The 17,844-nt window shown below is 43.0% G+C and overlaps 2 protein-coding genes across 2 annotated transcripts; one reads left to right on the top strand and one right to left on the bottom strand.

Moving 5' to 3' along the window:
* The first annotated feature begins 883 nt into the window (after positions 1-883).
* Positions 884-7,423, top strand: cfl1 (cofilin 1). Its single transcript, XM_088369746.1, has 4 exons — positions 884-1,041; positions 4,734-5,044; positions 5,165-5,241; positions 6,483-7,423. Exons 1-4 carry the CDS (start codon positions 1,039-1,041, stop codon positions 6,593-6,595), a joined length of 504 nt encoding a protein of 167 aa, XP_088225872.1. The 5' UTR covers positions 884-1,038; the 3' UTR covers positions 6,596-7,423.
* prss23 (serine protease 23) lies at positions 6,621-11,005 on the bottom strand. The gene is made up of 2 exons (XM_088369736.1): positions 10,818-11,005; positions 6,621-9,490 (listed from the first exon to the last, which is right to left on the bottom strand). The coding sequence occupies exon 2, from the start codon at positions 9,470-9,472 to the stop codon at positions 8,348-8,350; it is 1,125 nt and encodes a 374-aa protein (XP_088225862.1). The 5' UTR covers positions 9,473-9,490; positions 10,818-11,005; the 3' UTR covers positions 6,621-8,347.
* Positions 11,006-17,844: the final 6,839 nt, after the last annotated feature.

The following is a 17,844-nucleotide window of genomic DNA, read 5'->3' as shown; positions in this document are numbered from 1 at the left end:
GCGTGCGTGTGTGTGCGTGTGTGTGTGTGTGCGTGCTTCACAAACGTCTACCATGGCGATTTTTTGGCGTTCCTTGTGTCCTTATATGGCGATAAGCGTCGCGAGACCGCGCCCCCTCCGCGCGCCCGGAGCTAAGCGCGTTCACAGAGCAGAGCAACGTTCACTTCCAAATAAGGAAGTGAGTTCAACGAAAATCCGCAGAGGGGAAGGAGACGCGAGCGGCCAGAGAGAGAGAAAGAGAGCGAGTCAGAGCGAGAGACGAGAGTGAGAAAGGGCAGGATAATGGCCAGATAAACGCCTCCCCTTCTCGTTTAAACAGCCCTCTGGCGTTGAGCTAGAATCAAATACAGCGACTGGCATGTAAATAAAGAATCCCGTTAGAATGCAAAAATCTCTTTTCAGTATTTTGGAGAGTGTATTTAAAAACAAAGCAAATGAGATTTTGTGAGACAGCCGCCATCACTGACAGAACAAATGAACGCCCTTTTTATATATATATTGAATTCACTCACGCCAAATCAATAGCCTCTATGTGACTCAATAGTTTGTATTTTTCTGTTTAATAAAGAACGTTTAACAGCCACAATGACTGTCAATCATACGTTTTCTACACTATTGATTAACTAGAAACCTTACTGAGACCAGGATAGCGGCAGATGTACGACTTTCATCCCTACGATATAATTAATCTACAAATAGGCCATACAAAATTTGACAACTACTATGATGTTTGTTTTCGTAATTAATTTCCCAAGCCACATTAATTAACTAAGTCCACATGCCCCAAGCCATAAATTGATTTTTAGCTATAATATAACAATTTCCCGTTTCCAATACCAAATGGAAAAATCAGCTGTAGGGACGTTGCTGAAGGGGTTACGCGCTCGTGCACGCCGCTCACGCTTTCAGGCTCGCGCACGTCAGCGCGTTCACGCCGTGACGAGAGCGAGCGAGCAAGTCTTCATCATCATCATCGTCATCACCATCAGAGCTCCATTCAATTTCTGGCCGGACGCTGACCAACTCAGAGCTGCAACAATGGTACGTTTATCGACGCTTTACGCAACGTTTGGAGTGTTCTATTTGCTGGGTTTAAGATTAAAAGAAACCATTTTACTGAGGTTTGATTCAAGGCGACCCCCATTTTTACTCCCCAAAAGATAAAAGCTGTAGTTTAGCATCAAGCCTCACAGAGTGTCACGCAAGCTAGCTTGGTCGTATGCTCGTCTGTCAAATATTTGTTTATTAATCGTTTTAATCTTCCAAAATTGCTTTGCGGTAAGCGTGGGAATCAGATGTTAGGATTTGGGGGGGCCTTTTTAAAATGTCCACGGCCTGACACGACTGGCGCCATTTCGCCCATTTCCGTGATTCGCCCCACATAAAAGGCTTTTTCTTTTTTCTCTTTAACCCAAAGCCCCCTTGACCGCATTGCTTCGCGTTTGTTCGTAAGAAGACGAGCCATCACTGGTTGTCATGGCCGTGCAGCCTCGCTGTGTTGTTTGGCCACAGGACTCGGCGATGTTTCGTGTCGGGCTGGCAGGTGCACAGCGAGCAAGACGCCTGCGGCTAACAAAGCTAACGGTATTGTTAGCCTGCTAAGCTAACACCATGACATCCATTACGGCTGCGCGAGCTGTGATTTTTTTTTTTTTTTTTCTTTGTCTCTTGTTTGACGCTAACTTCAATCCTACACGCTAGCCACAGCCCTTCACTGTGATTAGCGAAGTGGTGTCCAATCCACGATACCACATATATATATTACGTGATAAAAGATCCAGAGTGTTTTGTACGATACGACAAAATGCTTGTGAATCAAGCGTCGTTTTTGTGTGTATGTATAGAGTGCTCGCGACTACTCGTCACATGTGCTGCATTCACGGCCCCACCCTAAATTTGGTGCAAAGAGCATCTTCGTGCTTCATCTTTAGTGTTTAATGTTAACCAATTCTGACTATTTATTCCCATAATAAGCACGATTGTCGATATTTGTCTCGCTGCGTAGTCTCTCGGTCGTGGTAGACATTGAAGCGAATTATGAACCGTTATATAAGCCGGTTGTAGTAGCGGAAGCTAACGGTCGTCGCGTCCGGATCCTCATTGCGCATCTTCCCTTTTTTTTTTTCTTTTTTCTTTTTTGCTGCGCAGTCTGCGCCGCCCTGCGTTCACGTCACGCCATTTGAGGCGACGACAAGTATGACAACCCGTTGACGAAATTGTTGGATATCCTTAATGTCCATGTAGTTATCACTAGTATTATTGTGTTCATTTTTATAAAACCTAATATTGTGGTACGTGTTCATTTTAATAAATGGTCATATTCTGTCACCTAGCTCTTTAGAAAACTGGAGCTGATGAATCAGGAGTTTCTGATGCCTAATAGCATCAAAGTCATTTCTTTAACCTTTTTTTTTTTTTTTTTGCAAAACAAAAAAACACTTGATTTCTTAACCGTGAACTTATCGGTGCATTACTACCAGGCACAATTACTTGTATTTCACACGACGCTTACCTCCCTATAAAAAATATTTTAGAAATGTTGGTAGGTGGTATAATATTGTTGACAGTGTTCCATAACGTTGCAGCCAATACCTCCAGTGAATGAATGAAACTGCTGATTATAATTTTAGTTTTCATTTTATTTGGTTGATGTTGCTCAGTAAAAGTTGGCGGTGGAGGAACGTGAGAGCATTTGCAGCCAAATGCCATTTTGTTATTTGTCAGGTGTCGGAATTGTAAACGTGAAGTTGTCACTTGGACCTTGCCCTCATCGGTAGGCGTCTCCAGGAGTCTGATTAGATTAGCGATGTGAATTTGCTGCAGTCTCTTTGCAATACCTTTTGGTGTGGCCGCAATTAAGACGTAAAACTGTTGCTCACTTGGGCGTACACGACAAATACTACACTGCGTGTGTGTGACTTTAGGCTTAGCAACTTTTAAAAGTTCATTTCTATAGTTTCTCCTTTGTCCCTTTGTTCTGATCATACAAGCTAGTGGTGGCTTGAGATGCGAGTAAAATTCATTCTGTGTCGACGCTTGTATCTCAAATCAGATTTCCCCATTCGTATGAACGGGGAATAAAGTAATCTGTTCCAGCCACCCTAAATTTATGTTTGATGTTTTTTTGTCCACATAATAAATTGCAAGATTGTGTAAAAACACCTTGGAATTTGCTGTCCACATAAAATGTAAACAAAGAAAGCAACTGAAGCTTCTGTGTTGTGATGTTCTTCCTTTGTTTTTGTTCTGCGGGCATAGCGATACTTTAGTGCCACCTGCTAAAATTGTAGTTCGTATGCAAGGAAACCAGTGTGAATTGAAAATGACTGGGTCTTTTGGTTTGCCGGTGCTATCAAGCGCTGGGGTTGTGAACTAGTGTTCTTGAATCACAAGACAGAAAATAGGTCAAGAAAATTCTTTTATGAATCTTCGGGTTCCTTCCTGGTTAATAATTACTACATTTGAGACGACTCATCCCCACTTCCTTCTCCACCTTCGGCAAACATGTTTGTCTCGCTTTTTCTTTTCCAAGCGTGTTTCTCTTTCCTGCCTTATTTCCTTTTTCTTTGTTCTTTAGCTCTCCTGCCTGTTTCCCTTCCCCCCATTGGTACATGCACGCGCACACACTTTGTGGCGTCCTCCTCATGAGACTGCGTTTTTCCTTCTGATGAATTGGCTTAAGCAAAGTCAGCAGATGCAGCGGTGTGAGTGGCGACAGCATATGTGACTCGTCAGTTGGCCAGACAGAAGCGCCATTGTGGGCTGCTTAAACTCGGCGCGGCCCACCTTAGCTTAGCGCGGTTAGCATAGCCTCCTTCCCAACCTTTGAAGGTATTGCTTGTTGGTCTGCATATGTCATTGGAGGAAACGAAATGGAACTTTGCTGCAATTTAGACTTTCATTGGCCCGTAACAAGTTTTTATTTATTTTATTTATTTATTTATTTTTATTTACTTTATTTTCTTTTTTTTCTTTAACAAACTCAATAAGTGTCCAGTTGCCTTGATTCAACCTTTACTGATGACTAAGGATGTTCAATGCCACATTTTTCAGATTGGGACCACCTCGGGTATTCACTATTGAGTACTCACTGATGGAATAACAATACCACTCGTTGTACTTTTCATAAAATTCCAAATAAACAGTGGTGAACTATAACAAAGCAAATACTTTTTATGATTATTTTATTTCTTTGCGTGACATATCTGCTATACACAGGCATAACGTTGACCATTTTTTTATGATTTTAGCAGTTGTATTGTTAGGCTCGTACAGTGAGCAAGTTTTAACGTTGTTTCCCAAACGCATGACAAAATGGGATCCTTTCTTGGTTCAGTATTTCTAGATATGGAAAAAAGTGGTGACGTCCTGCTTGAGTCGTTTCTTCCCTGTCGTCCTGTCCCATGGCCACACCTCAGCAGAGAGTCACATGCAGCCCTCGGGCTCTTGCTTGTCCCTTTTTCCTCCCACTCCGACTCTCTTGTGGGCCATGGAACACTGTGGCGATTGTTTGCTTTCAAGGCACCAACGCTTCAGTTAGCCATTTTTTTTCCGTGACTATACGTTTGCTCTGCAAAAGTAGCGTGGAAGCTTCAAAGTCATTCATTTCATAAACCACCTCATGTCCAGTAAATAAGAAGACAAAAAGTAGTGCAAATGCATTTCTTACAAAAAAAAAAAAATCATGTATTAAGCGCACATACTAGCGTGTGACCTTTCTTCCTTCCCCACAGGCCTCCGGTGTGAAAGTGACGGACGAAGTGATCGCCGTTTTCAACGACATGAAGGTGCGCAAGGCTCAAGCCAACGAGGAGGAGAAACGGAGGAGGAAGAAGGCCATCCTCTTCTGCATGAGCAAGGATTTGAAGAACATCGTGCTGGATGACGGCAAGGAGATCCTGCTGGGCGACCTGGGCACCACCGTGCAGGACCCCTACCAGTACTTTGTCAATATGCTGCCGTCCGACGACTGCCGCTACGCCCTCTACGACGCCACCTACGAGACCAAAGAGACCAAGAAGGAGGACCTCGTCTTCATATTCTGGTGAGGCTTTTTGCAAAATTTGGGGCACGGGTGGGTGCATATGTAGTGCTTCCACTGCACATTCTGTATGCCGGTACAACTTTGAATTTTGAGGTTTTAGTGACTGTGTTGTTTTTGCAGGGCTCCTGATGGCGCCTCCCTGAAAAGCAAGATGATCTACGCCAGCTCAAAAGATGCCATCAAGAGAAAGTTTGAAGGTCAGGATTTAAAATATTCTCGAGTTTGTGGAGCAGTGCATAAGGGAAGTTCTCTGATCAGGCATTGTCATTTCCACTACTAGATGGTAGAAGGTCCAATGAACCGTTCTAATTTTAGAAAAGTGTTCTTTCACACTGAGCAAGTACATTGAGATATCATGAAACGCCTTAATTCCCCAGCATGCTTCCCTTAAGGCTGGGTTTTAGCGCCATCTTGTGTCATTTTAGAGTGCTGCAGCGAGCACCTCTTTTGGGTTAATTGCTGAAAACAGGTTCCAGACTAAACTTTTGTGACGAGAGACCCGCAAATAGGTGTGGGCTCACTCTATGTGCTTCTGATACGTGTTTGTTTGGTGTGCCATGAGACTTATCTCAAGGCAAAGTTTGGGGAAGCAATGAGGCAGATGGAATTGAAGCAGGAACTCTTTCCGTTTATCCTATCGGATGTCTCTGACATACATGCGAGGCCTGGTGTACTTGGGTGGTTTTGGTTGCTCGGCGAGCACAGAAGCCGCAGCTTCTCCTTCACTTCTAGGACTCCAGCGTGTGCATCCTCACGTGTTGCAACTGACACCGTATCATTTTACTCGCCTGACCCGTGTGAGCTTGTGTTTGGGGGAAGGGGTAGGCTTGATAAGTGCAATAAGAATAAAGTCAGACTAAACACTATTTTCACAAATAAAAATAAAAGGGGTCCAAGTGTCAAATTTTACAACAGTCATGAACGAAAATATTCAAGGTTCGTTGAATGAAACGCAATTTGCGAGTATGTTGTACGCTTTGCCAGGTACCACATTTGTTAGCACACTCGTGAACAACAAGGCACTCTAAGAAATGTGCATTTTGAAGGCTCTGCTCGCTAGCGAACTGCACTTTACAATTGATGCAAACAAAGATGTGCAAGTCATTAGGGAGGAGGGGCTACTCAACAAAGTTTTAGATACGCCCCAAGAATACCAGGAAAACAAATGGTGAAAAACTGTACTACGTACTACGTAGTCATTACACTTTTTTGCTCCAGCACGAGATGCTCTCTACCTGACTGGTTCTTAACACGGTGCAAAATTAGACCAAAACGAAAAAATATGGCAACACGGTGGACGGAGCTAAATCAGGCAAGCTAGCAGCATCACTCGACAACACGGTCGTCCGGGAGAGCATATCAGTCCTGACGGGCTCATCAGGGTGTGTCATCTGTCACGCGCAGAATGGTGGGAGTCAGAATTTTAATTTTCTTTCAGGTATCAAGCATGAGTGGCAGGTGAACGGTTTGGAAGACCTGAAAGACCGGCACACCCTGGCAGAAAAGCTTGGAGGTGGATCAGTAGTCAGCCTGGAAGGCTGCCCCATTTAAATATCGGCCCTTGACACCCCTCTCCCCCTCCACCACCACCCCAACCCCCTTTCCCTATTTTCTGGCTTCCGGGGAGGCCTTTCAGACACATCTGTCGGGTTTAGCTGTTCGTTCCAGTATGGTTTGGAGAAGGGCAAAAAAAGAAATAAAAGCAGAAGAATCAGAACCAGCAGTTTGTGGGACTCTCTATGGGGGGGTAATATTGTGGGTGGACATGGGAGGGGGTGCCAGCGACAGTTCATATATAAAAGGAGATAATTCCAAAATCCGGACTGTCGTTCCCGTTTAAGAATATGAATGAACAAAACACACAATGGTGAAAATGTTAGTCCAATTGAATGAAGGATGATGTGATGTATAAAGCTAAGGAGGGGGTTGTTCTATTTTGAAGGGGTTATGCATCAACAAATTCTGCTTTTTATTTCAGCAATTTTTTTTTTTGCCAAACTTGTAGGTAAGCTTTGTAACTGTAGTGAGATCTGGTTTAGTGTAAACTAATTCACACTCTCCATTGCACAAGACGTATCAAACATTTTCTTGGGGAACAAGTTCTAATATATTTTCTGTTTTGAACATGCAAAATTCCAAAATTTGAGTATTTTTTTTTTCCCTGTTCTGACAACGGCATTTGATGTAGTTCACACATTCCTCGTACCTTTTTTTTTTTTCAAACCATTATCTCATTGGGAAAGAAATAAAATGTTGGCGTTGTGAAGGTCTTGATGGAGAGCAATGTGTAAATGAAACACCGGTGACCAGATTTGAGACTGAATATCGAATGGTGGATGTTTTGTATCGTCTCCTATCTAATAAAAAAAAAGCACTAAACTACTGACTGTGGCTTGATTTTCTTGTACATCAAATTGGATCATCAAAAATGTCAAGCAGAATCGGATTCAAATATGCAAAATGGTCCAACAATTGACAACTCATGCTAACAGATTGTTAAAAAATATTTTAACAATTTCGGACTTCAACCTCTCAACAGTATTGTTTAATTAGTGGCACTTTGGGAAGGAGGACATCAGGCTATGGTCATAATATGGTCTTGAAATTAATTTTCTTTGTTGTTAACCGTCACATCACCTCAATGTGTAAGAAAGCTTATAACCACAAGAGGGCGCCACTGCACCACTTGTAATTCCTGCTCAACTGACGATTCCAGTCCTGTCATAAAATCTCTTTATTAAAATATATCAAGCATTTGTCCAAAAATAAAATTACAACAATCTATCTCTCAAGCTCATAACGTGTTTCTTATTCAGATGAAAGAAAGTTTATGTCAAGATGTTGAATTAAACCTTTAGCTGTGTAAACTATGTAAATGAATATAAAAGTGTGTTTTTCATCTAGAAAAGATAGATATTAACACTGCACAAGAGATGCATGCCATGGTGATGGTTGAGCAGGATAATCGCGTACCAATAAACAGGATGAATATGAGCTTCTGATCAAAATCAGCAAATGCCAGATTCTCAGATGTTTGATTCCTGGTGTGTAGTCTCCAAAAAACAATCAAGGCCATCTAGTAAATGTTAAAGATACTCGTTCTGTAAGTGTTACCGGAAATTGGGTCTGGTTGTCAAATGTCTCCAACGATCATGCCAACAATAATTTGTTGTTGCAGCTAGCACGAGCATGCTTGTCTTATTGTCATCTCGTGTGAGATTGCTTGCATTTCAAAAACTGGTCGTTACAACTGTACCCTCCTGACGGGTGGCTGTTATTTCACGTCCGAGTCCCTCCTTCGTCTCAGTCGTGCGAACAGTCCAGACGATTTCCGTGCAGCCAGTAGCAAATCTGTGCAAACTTGAGCGGAGTGATGCGCACGGCCACGTTGTAGTCACGGTTCTCTCCGTCCACCTCCAGCCACTGGTGCCCCGAAAAGATCCCAATGACTTTCCTCTCCCAGCGTTCCAAAGAGTTGTCCCACACGCGGCCGTACACGCCCGATCCGCTGGCCCCCGGCCGAGCGTCGCAGTGTTGGTAGATCAGGTCGCTCGACTCTTCTTCCACCGGGCAAAAACGGTAAACCAGCTCTCCAGGTCGGTCGCTGTCAAAACCCGAGAAGTGGATGCGGCGACCCGCCAGGCCATCCGGGGAAGGTGCCACGGCGAGCCGCATAAATGACCGCCGGTGGGGCCAGCGCAGCTCCAGAAGGGCGTAGTCAAAGTCCATGCTTAGCTCCTGAGGACCCTGGATCCACCCCTTAGGGACCCGGGTGCGCCTCACCCGCACCCAGCGCACCATGGGCTTCTTCCCGGACGAGGGTTCCGCTACGGTCGTGTTGACGGACGGTGGGATGAGGAAGCCAACTCGGAGCTTGCGCGCCCCCTTGACGTAATCCTTGCCATCATGGAGGCAATGGGCGGCGGTCAGGACATGCCAACGCGACACCAGGACGCCGGTGCAGCCCGTGGAGATGCGTACAGCCGCCGAGAACGGGTAGTCCAGCAGGAAGTTGTCACCCTGGATGTTGAAGCGGCCGTCTGCACCGTAGATCTGGCGTCTCACACGCCGGCGTCCCATCCTGTGGCTGGGCATCCGGTCCACCAGACTGGCGTCCCCCTCCTCCACGTCCACGGTGGTCAGCGTGCGAGAGCCATCCGAGTAGAGGGTCTCAAAGGCTAGGTTGTCGGCAGACTGGTGGCCTGGTGCCCCTGCGCGATGGAAGCAGCTGGAGTTGCAGTGGGTGGTCAAGGCCAGGTGAGGGCGGGCGCTGAAGCGGGACCGCACCAGAAGAGTTGGACGATGGGGGACCAAGGTGGGGACCAGGGGATGCATGAGGGGACGGCGGGGAAGTTCCAGGGAAGACGAGAGGAGGAGGAACGGGAGGAGGAGAAGAGCCGGTAATTGGGAGCTGCCACGCTCAATCATGGTGCTACAGGAACGACACTGTCGACACAGAAACACACTGTTTGTCCTTCTCGGGTCTTGTTAAGGGTTTGAAAAACCAAATCTTTGTGCCCAAACTGTAAAGTCAAATCAAGTGTAAAGGCTCCAGAAGTGGCATTAACAATGACCCATGTGTTTGTGTGCTATATAGATAATCTGCTTCAAATACGATTTCAAGGCAAATATGCACAGAAACACTTTTATGGACGCGTGTTTGCATTCCGAAGAAAGTAAGAGGAAGTCAAGTAACCTCAAAACAAGCTGTTTCTTTAAACAGAACACAAAAGAATGTCTCATGCCTCCTCGACATGAGTGCGTCCCCCAGAAGTGCTTGGCTAAAAATCGGAGACACATCCATCAGGTGGATTTGTTTGATGGATTTATGGGAGGACATTACTCTTGGAGGTGAGGCATCCTGAGGCACTTCTGAGGTGTGGCTAAGTCAAACCAGACAGGTTGAAACATGGTGGCAAAAAAAGAACATTACTTCCCACTAAGTAATGGGAAGTGTGCTCCGAACACGCAGCACGCACACCTACGACTTGTCAGACTCCACTTGTAGGGAGAAAAAAAGTGAAATCCTAAAAGGGCGAAAGTTGAGCTGTGAATAATCCAACCCAAATCAAGTCTGAGCCAACATCAGACACTGAATAACTTCTTTTGTTGGAGACAAAAACAAGTCGAGATTTGTTTGAAGAGCTGCTTGCGTTTTTCTTCCCCTCACTTTTCACGGCGTGCAAATCCTGCCAAATGCAACCCCAGTCAGTCAGTCAGTCAGTCAGTCAGTCAGAATAAAAATGAGCCATTCTTTTTTAACATCTGCTGCTAATATACAATATTGCACTCCACTCGTGCACGTGGAAGAAACATACAGCACTGCGGTGCGGCACTGTGCTCATTCCATATATCGAGAAATATTTTCAGATAGATAGATAGATAGATAGATAGATAGATAGATAGATAGATAGATAGATAGATAGATAGATAGATAGATAGATAGATAGATAGATAGATAGGTAGATAGGTAGATAGATAGATAGATAGATAGATAGATAGATAGATAGATAGATAGATAGATAGATAGATAGATAGATAGATAGATAGATAGATACTTTATTGAACAGACAGACAACATATAGCTTTATATTAATAAACAACAACTAGATCAATAATAACAAACAAATAAATAAATAAATAAATGAACAAATATAAGTAAACAAATATATATTGTGTTTTATCAATGTCATGTGACGTTTGTCCTTAAAAGGGCAGGTAAGTACGCCCCGTCCGACCAACACCAAAAAGTCTATCGCGTAATATATATTACCTGGTTTATGAATGTGTGCCGTCCATGTTTGCATCCATGTTTGTTCTTTTCATTGCATGCATATGATGAGCGCACGTGAATGGCTTGTTTGAGATCCCCCGTAGAAAAGCAGCAGGTAACGAAGTTGAGTAGTCCGACGTGCTGCGCTTCGACGAGTGTTACAAAATGCAAATGACGCTTCAGGGTGCGCTCGCACGCGCGTGCGGAGCGCCAACTCCAGCGTGGAGTTGGTGAGCCTAGGTCAAACCCACCCGGGGTCCTAGCGCCGTGAAATTGAAATAATAATTGTAAAAAATCTCACTTTTAATATGAAAAAGCTCTTGATGATATTTCATCACAAAACCAGACCATTGCAAGAAAATAATCTTGGTCAAAAACAGAAGAGGCAATCAATTTTTTCAGATAATTTTTAAATAACCCTAGATGCTTTGTGAATCATAATAATAATAGAAAAAATATAATAATATAATTTTGAATTAAACTTGAACTTAAATGTGATTGAATCAAGCCTTAATTATCACCCTTCAACTAGAGAAAGGAGTCAAACTCAGATTGAAATATTCTTGGAAAAGCAGAGTTGACAAAGCCAAAATAAATGAGCAAGAAAAATATCAATGCAAAATATTATAGTAACAAAATAATGAATACCCTTTTCCAATCGTATTATCTACCTACAACTAATTTAAAACGGCTTGATTTCAAATACCCCAGGAATCAAAAATGACAATATGGATGGATGTTCACTATTGGCCAATAAATGACAATTTATTTTTGACCACTTGCCAGTAAAAACTCCATTTAGGTTTTTGTTAATGCAGAAATTTCCCAGGTTGGTGAAATCCAACTAAGCAAAGATCTTTCTTGACCTTGGTCTACCGCTCCCCTTAAAAGGTGTGAACGTGTGTGAACCGAAGGAATTCTGGACACGCAATTGGGATGCTCCCAGGGGTCGGCGTGGTACCGGCGAGCCAAACAAAAGCACCCGGTCACGGCGACGCAGCGTGTAGGAATGTCCACACATCTCCAAAGACAAGAACATGAGTCAGGACGGGCACAATACCCACCTTGTTGCACACATCGACACACAATGACTCACACACTGAATCTCACATTCCCTCGTTCGTTCTCAGAGACACACACACACACACACTCACACACTGTTCGAAATTGCAGCACGAGCCACCGTCCTTGACTTCTGAGGCGTCATCTTCACCTCGGTAGAAGCAGATTTAAGGTGGAGGGGAAATAAAACATCTGTCGGCCTAATGGGATCCATCCTGCTGACATTTGTTAAGTTCATCCATCATGGTTTGGTGCGGGTCTGCCGTTATCATAAAGCTGCTTTAGCATTTAAGCTATCCAGCTTAAGTTACGTGGCTCTTTCTTCTCACGAGTAAGACAACTTTAGCATCCTACGAATAGGATGGACAACTTAAATGATGATGGGGGGGTCCTCAATTCTTTTCATCAGCGCTATTGGGTGGGTGACAAATTGAGCCGAATATTTAAAAAATAAAACAAAATGAAAGTGTAGTGAAAATTCCCAAACTATTTTGACCCTGATGTCAATGGGTGCTATGTACAATTGACTTTGTGTGCATAATTATAAAGCATGGCTGACCAAACAGGTGAATGAAAGGGCAAAAAAAATGTTCAACCCAACTTTGAGGTCTCCGTCCGGCTGACTGTCAGACAGGATTTGTCTGCAAAACCCCGCTCACAATTTCCAGCATGAATCATCGGAGAGAAAAATACGGAAACGTTCACCTGACGAGAGCAACAGCTGTCAAGTTCCTAAAAGCGCCTCCGTTCGAGCAACGCTCAGAAAAAAGCGCCACGGAAATTAAACGTCATCTTGTTTGACTTTCTTCACGATGATTCCTTCCTCATTACTGGTAGCCCAGTTTGCCGAGTCTGCAAGATTCCGCGGTTGTGAGATGACCTCAGAAGAATGGCACAGCTCACCGACATATGAAAATGGCTCCAAATTCACAGCCAGTGAAATAATGACCATCTTGTCTCAATGATTTGACAAATGTATCAAATATGGGCCAATGTACTTGAACACATTGCTTCTATTAAGTCGTCTGAATGGCACATGAACAATGGGGTTTAAGATCACATTTTGTTTTTGTTTCTGTTGTGAAAGGGAGGCTTTACTTTAGCCAGCTCCCTAAGATAAAAAATAAAATAAAAATGGATTTAGCAACAGCGTCAAATTGTTGGTCCAATGTCAAATTTAAAACCCCAAATCGAGACTGCTGGCTGGAGATAAAATTCCAGGGGGCCCAAGTGAGACTTACAAGAGGCACTGGGACCAAACACCATCTGTTTTCTTTTCGTTGAAGTTCGAGACGTTTCGTGCCATCCAGGCTTTGAATTACTTCAGCGAGGACAAAAACGGCCTCGAGTAAAAACCGGGACATATCTTCATAGCGGTGATAGGAAATATTATGCTTCCTTAAGATGGGGGCAGCAAATACGATAAAAACAGCAGGTGTCCCAAAATTGAACCCTGCGGTACACCGTACGACTCTAGAGAGCGACAACTCGATGCTGCAAGCGAGCCAACAGAACATCGTATCGAACGCTGTAATCAGGTCCAAAAAAACGAGACCCACATAGACTCCAGCGCAATTTGCCAGAAGGATAACATTAAAATCTCGTAACAGGGCGGACTTAACCTTACTCAGGACATTCAGCAGTTCATAGACAAGTAGCAAAACTGTCAAATCTATTTGGAATCCAGTGTAAAGTCTTTAGATTTGGATTGTAATGTGTTCTGATCTCTTTAGTCTGGTCGCAACCCAAGCTGCAGCTGTTTGATGCTCTTTTGAGAGAGTCCAGGCAGAAACCTCCTGTGTTGTTTGAAGTTTCACACGACTTGTTTGACCGTGAAGCCAATTATCAGATTAAAGCGAAAAGGCTGCGATCCTGTTCGGAAATCCCACTTTGCTTTATGGGGGCTGGGGGTCTCTCGCAGCATGACGGCAAGTCTTCATGCGGACGGGCGGGCCCACCTTGCATGCCTGCGGGTGCCCATGTGGAACGACTTGAGCTCAACCTTCATTTAGAAGAACATGTCATACATGTGGAAAAACCACCAAACAAAAAAGTCCGATCAGTTCATGTCATCTCCATTTCTTTTGTAAATGCAATGTGAAATCAGAGCTAGTTTAGTTGAAAACTTTTGCAATGACTCTGTTTTGATTGGACCTTCTACCATCCATTGGAAGAACATTGAATTGCTCTTCTCGTCACAGCTATATTATTTGCAAATCAGTAATAATTTCATTTTAATTTACTTAGAATGAATTAAATTGGACCACTTCCCATACACTGGTTGGGAATGACTAGAATAAAAGTAGCCAAATTCTTGACCAATAAAAATAGCGCTTCTTTTTCCCCTGTCTGCAGCACGTGCCCTCATGTTTTATGTCTTTTCCATCCCGCTTCCTCACTTTTCATCACACTCGTGTCCACTAAAGGAATATTTTCCGTATTTGTAGCGGCCGCACTAATGACCGCAGCGGGCTTGAATTATTGCTCAGACTCAGCTGATGAAGGAACGTGAAGAACCTTCTGTCCGCCCCCTCCTGTCCCCGGTCCTCCTGCAGGGCCTTGTGGGTATTCCGCCACATGGGCTAATGATGTCATTCCAGTCGGGTTGGAGGAGCAAAATGGAAAAAGAAAAAAAGAAAGGCTGTGCAAAAACAGAAGCGAGGAATGCAAACTAACTGCAAGGAAATTAGTGGAGCGTGTGTCGTCATCACATCTCAGAGAAGGCCACTGAATTTGGAATGGAACCAAAACGCCAATGTTGTGTCTGCGATATTTCGGTTGATTTCCATCCCATTTGCGTGAAAGATGACCCACGCAAAACCTGAATGTAAAGATCAGAGCGTGAGGAATGAAGGCTGAAATATTTGTCTGCTTTCAAGTGCTTCCAGAGCAAAAGTGGGGTGTGGGATGAAAAACGAGGCGAGCTCAAAATTAAAGTGCGCAGCTGCTTTAAGTTGCCATAAACACAAAAACCTGGAAAACTACGACCGACACTTGGATAACACCCTTTTGAAGGGATAAATATGTTGCACGTAGATTCAAATTTCTTGTACCTTCATTATCAATATTATCATTGGTATCCATTACATGTAAATTTGGATTGATTCGTCCCAAGTTCATTTTAGTTAAAAATAAAACAAACTGGAAAACATTTCATTAACAAAATAAAATAAAACCAAAAATGCTTAAAAAACTAAAACCAACTATAACTACTTTTTACAGAGAAAAATTAACTACAATTATAAACATAGCAAAATTAATATCAGAAATAAGCTTTCAGGGTTAATTTCTAAAGTATTTATTCTTGGTACTGTTGTACGTCTGTACAAGGTCAAAGAGAGTCAAAGAGGTTTGAGAATTGTACTTATCCTTACTTTAAAAATACTCCCCTAAAATAAAACAAATATCTAAACCAGCAAAAACTAAACTGAAATACAGCATTTTTGAAAACAATTAAAACTAGAAATAACCAATAAATCATCTCTCAAAAAGAAAATGAATCTGCAAAAATCCAAATGAAATCAAATGTAAATGAGTATTATAACACTGATCCGCCCACAACTACATTTTTACCTTTTTTTCTGAATTTTTACACAAAGTTCATGCTTTGCCATGTTTGGTCCCAAGATTAGCGTGAGAAATCCGTCCGACGGTGGCGCGGTTCTCGCGTCCTCGTCTCCATGGAAGAGACACAAAAGCATTGAGGACACAAATCTGTTGTAAAGCGCTGAGCAAATATTTGCAAGCTCACAGTGAATATCCTCGTTTCGCCTCTCACTCACGACAGCACATTGCAAACATGGCCTGACATTTTCTCAAAAAATTATATAACAAATTAAACACTATCTCATGAGCAAAGAGTGCTTGCTTCAATTTTTTTGTCACTCCCAGTTGAAGTTTACTTTAAAAGTGGCCGATAAAACGATTGTTTTTTTTTTTCTTTTTTCTGGGAAGTGGGGGCTGTGACACACAACTTTGTTTAACTGACTAGGTTTGGATTACGCCACAGTGTCCCCAAGAGAAAGGGGACTCCACTTCTTGTAACTATGCACACACACACACAGGTTGAGGGTCACTTGAGTGCAGCATGGAATGCTCCAGAATGTTATCCGAGACATTTTTGCTGCAAAGCTTTCAAAAGCGAAACCCACCCACATGGACAACATGGTTGCCGAGCAACAACAAACACTTGATATTGGCCACTCTATCTGAGCTTTTTGTGCGTGTGTGTACAGCTGGCTTCGTAGTGACAATGTTAATCAAAAGAGCTGACTTCCTCATTTTGCGGCCTTGGGAACGAAGGCTGTGTGCTCATGATGTCATTTGAATAACACAAGTTGCGTCCTTCTGCCAAACAAACTCCAAAAGAAAAGAAACTGTTTGAAAAAATGCATTGATTCATCTTGGTGAGAAAATAATCTTTGGCATAATGTTGACCTAATTTGGATGCTTCATGGTAATGATGTCATTTCAATAACATTGAACTTCATCAGATCTGTGGTTTATCTTTTAACTTGTTATTTTTGTCTACATTGCCAATTTTTAAACTTTTTTGAAGTGTTCTTGCTGTGTACAGGCAAGTCGGAATTTCGAGTTGTGTACCGTGAGTGTAGTAGACTTGCTGCTTTTTATGTAACGTTAGATATTGATGCTAATTCCCAGTAGCCTGTCTATGGTGTTTCACATCATATGTTAGCATTGAGCTAGCAGCCTTTCATTTGACAATATGATATGTTTTGCGGATGAGCAGGAAGAAGTAGAAACTTAAAAATGCATTTCAATAATTTCAAATTTGTTGAGAGCATTTGGGAATGGTCAAATATGATATGGTCAATCAATACAGCGGCTCTGGAATGTATCTGCCGCAATAAATCAGAATTGGGTAATTGGATCTGCGACATAAATGAAAAACAATATTAGCAAGCAGTGTTTCTGGACATTTTTGGCCATGCTGCATGTTTGCATAGTCTTGGCAAAGAAGCTCAGACAAACTGGGTCTGTTCTCTATCCAAGGCACATGAAAGTTCTTATACACTTTCAATTCAGTTGGACTGACCAAAATTCACTTGACATGCAAACATGTTTCCAGAGCAGTGAAAGAAGACCTGAGCCGCACAGAGGGCCAATCAAAAACAGAACCAAGAAAACGCGCCATGCATTCTTTCCATCGTCAGGAATTCGCTGAGGTTTGGATCAAGCGGGCCTTTGCCGTCCACACACGTGGGAGACCCCGGCGTGCGCAAGCCAACCTTCGTGTCGGCCCGCACCTTCGCAGAAGCGTCCCGGGAGACGGAGGTGGAAGGAAGTCGCAGATGTGCGAGTCATTAGGAAGTCTCGACAAGCAACTTAGCCTGGCCAACATCCAGCGAGTCAAGTGGAGTCGACACTCAACTTCAAGTGGAATCAAGTTATGACTTGGGTCAAGAAAGTCACAAGCTGTCAAATATTCTTGCTCGTTTTTTCGTTTCAGGAAATTGATGTGATATGATAAGCTCACATTTTTTGATAGTGAGAGAGAACAAAAGCTAAAGACTTGAAAAAATTTGTTTTAATATGTTTAATTGTATTCCAAGCATGCGGTAGGGGAAAAAAACAACTTTTACATGGTCCAGTTTTTATTTCTGATTTTTACCTATTGCAGGGAAGTGAAAAATTATCCACATGAGGGATTCGCTTATAGTACAAGTCTAAGGCATTTTGATTTTTCAGAATGCCAAACCAAAGTCAAGTTGAGTCTTTACAACGCAAATCAAGTCCTAAAAGTCAAGACTCACTGGAAGCTGTGACGCCCATTTCCGCACCAAAGGAGAACCATAGGAAGAAAAACACAGCAGCTGGAGTTCAGTTGGCGCAGTGACATTTCTGACTGGATGCCAACACTCACGCGGGATTCATCAAGTCTGCAGGTGCAGAGCGAGCGAGCGGCCTTGCGCTTTTCAAAAAGACTGGCCGTGAACGCAAGTTG

Source organism: Syngnathus floridae, chromosome 1 (genome assembly GCF_059516105.1).
Source record: "Syngnathus floridae isolate MCC-2025c chromosome 1, RoL_Sflo_1.0, whole genome shotgun sequence".
NCBI lineage: Eukaryota > Metazoa > Chordata > Actinopteri > Syngnathiformes > Syngnathidae > Syngnathus > Syngnathus floridae.
This window is presented reverse-complemented; position numbering and strand designations above follow the sequence as displayed.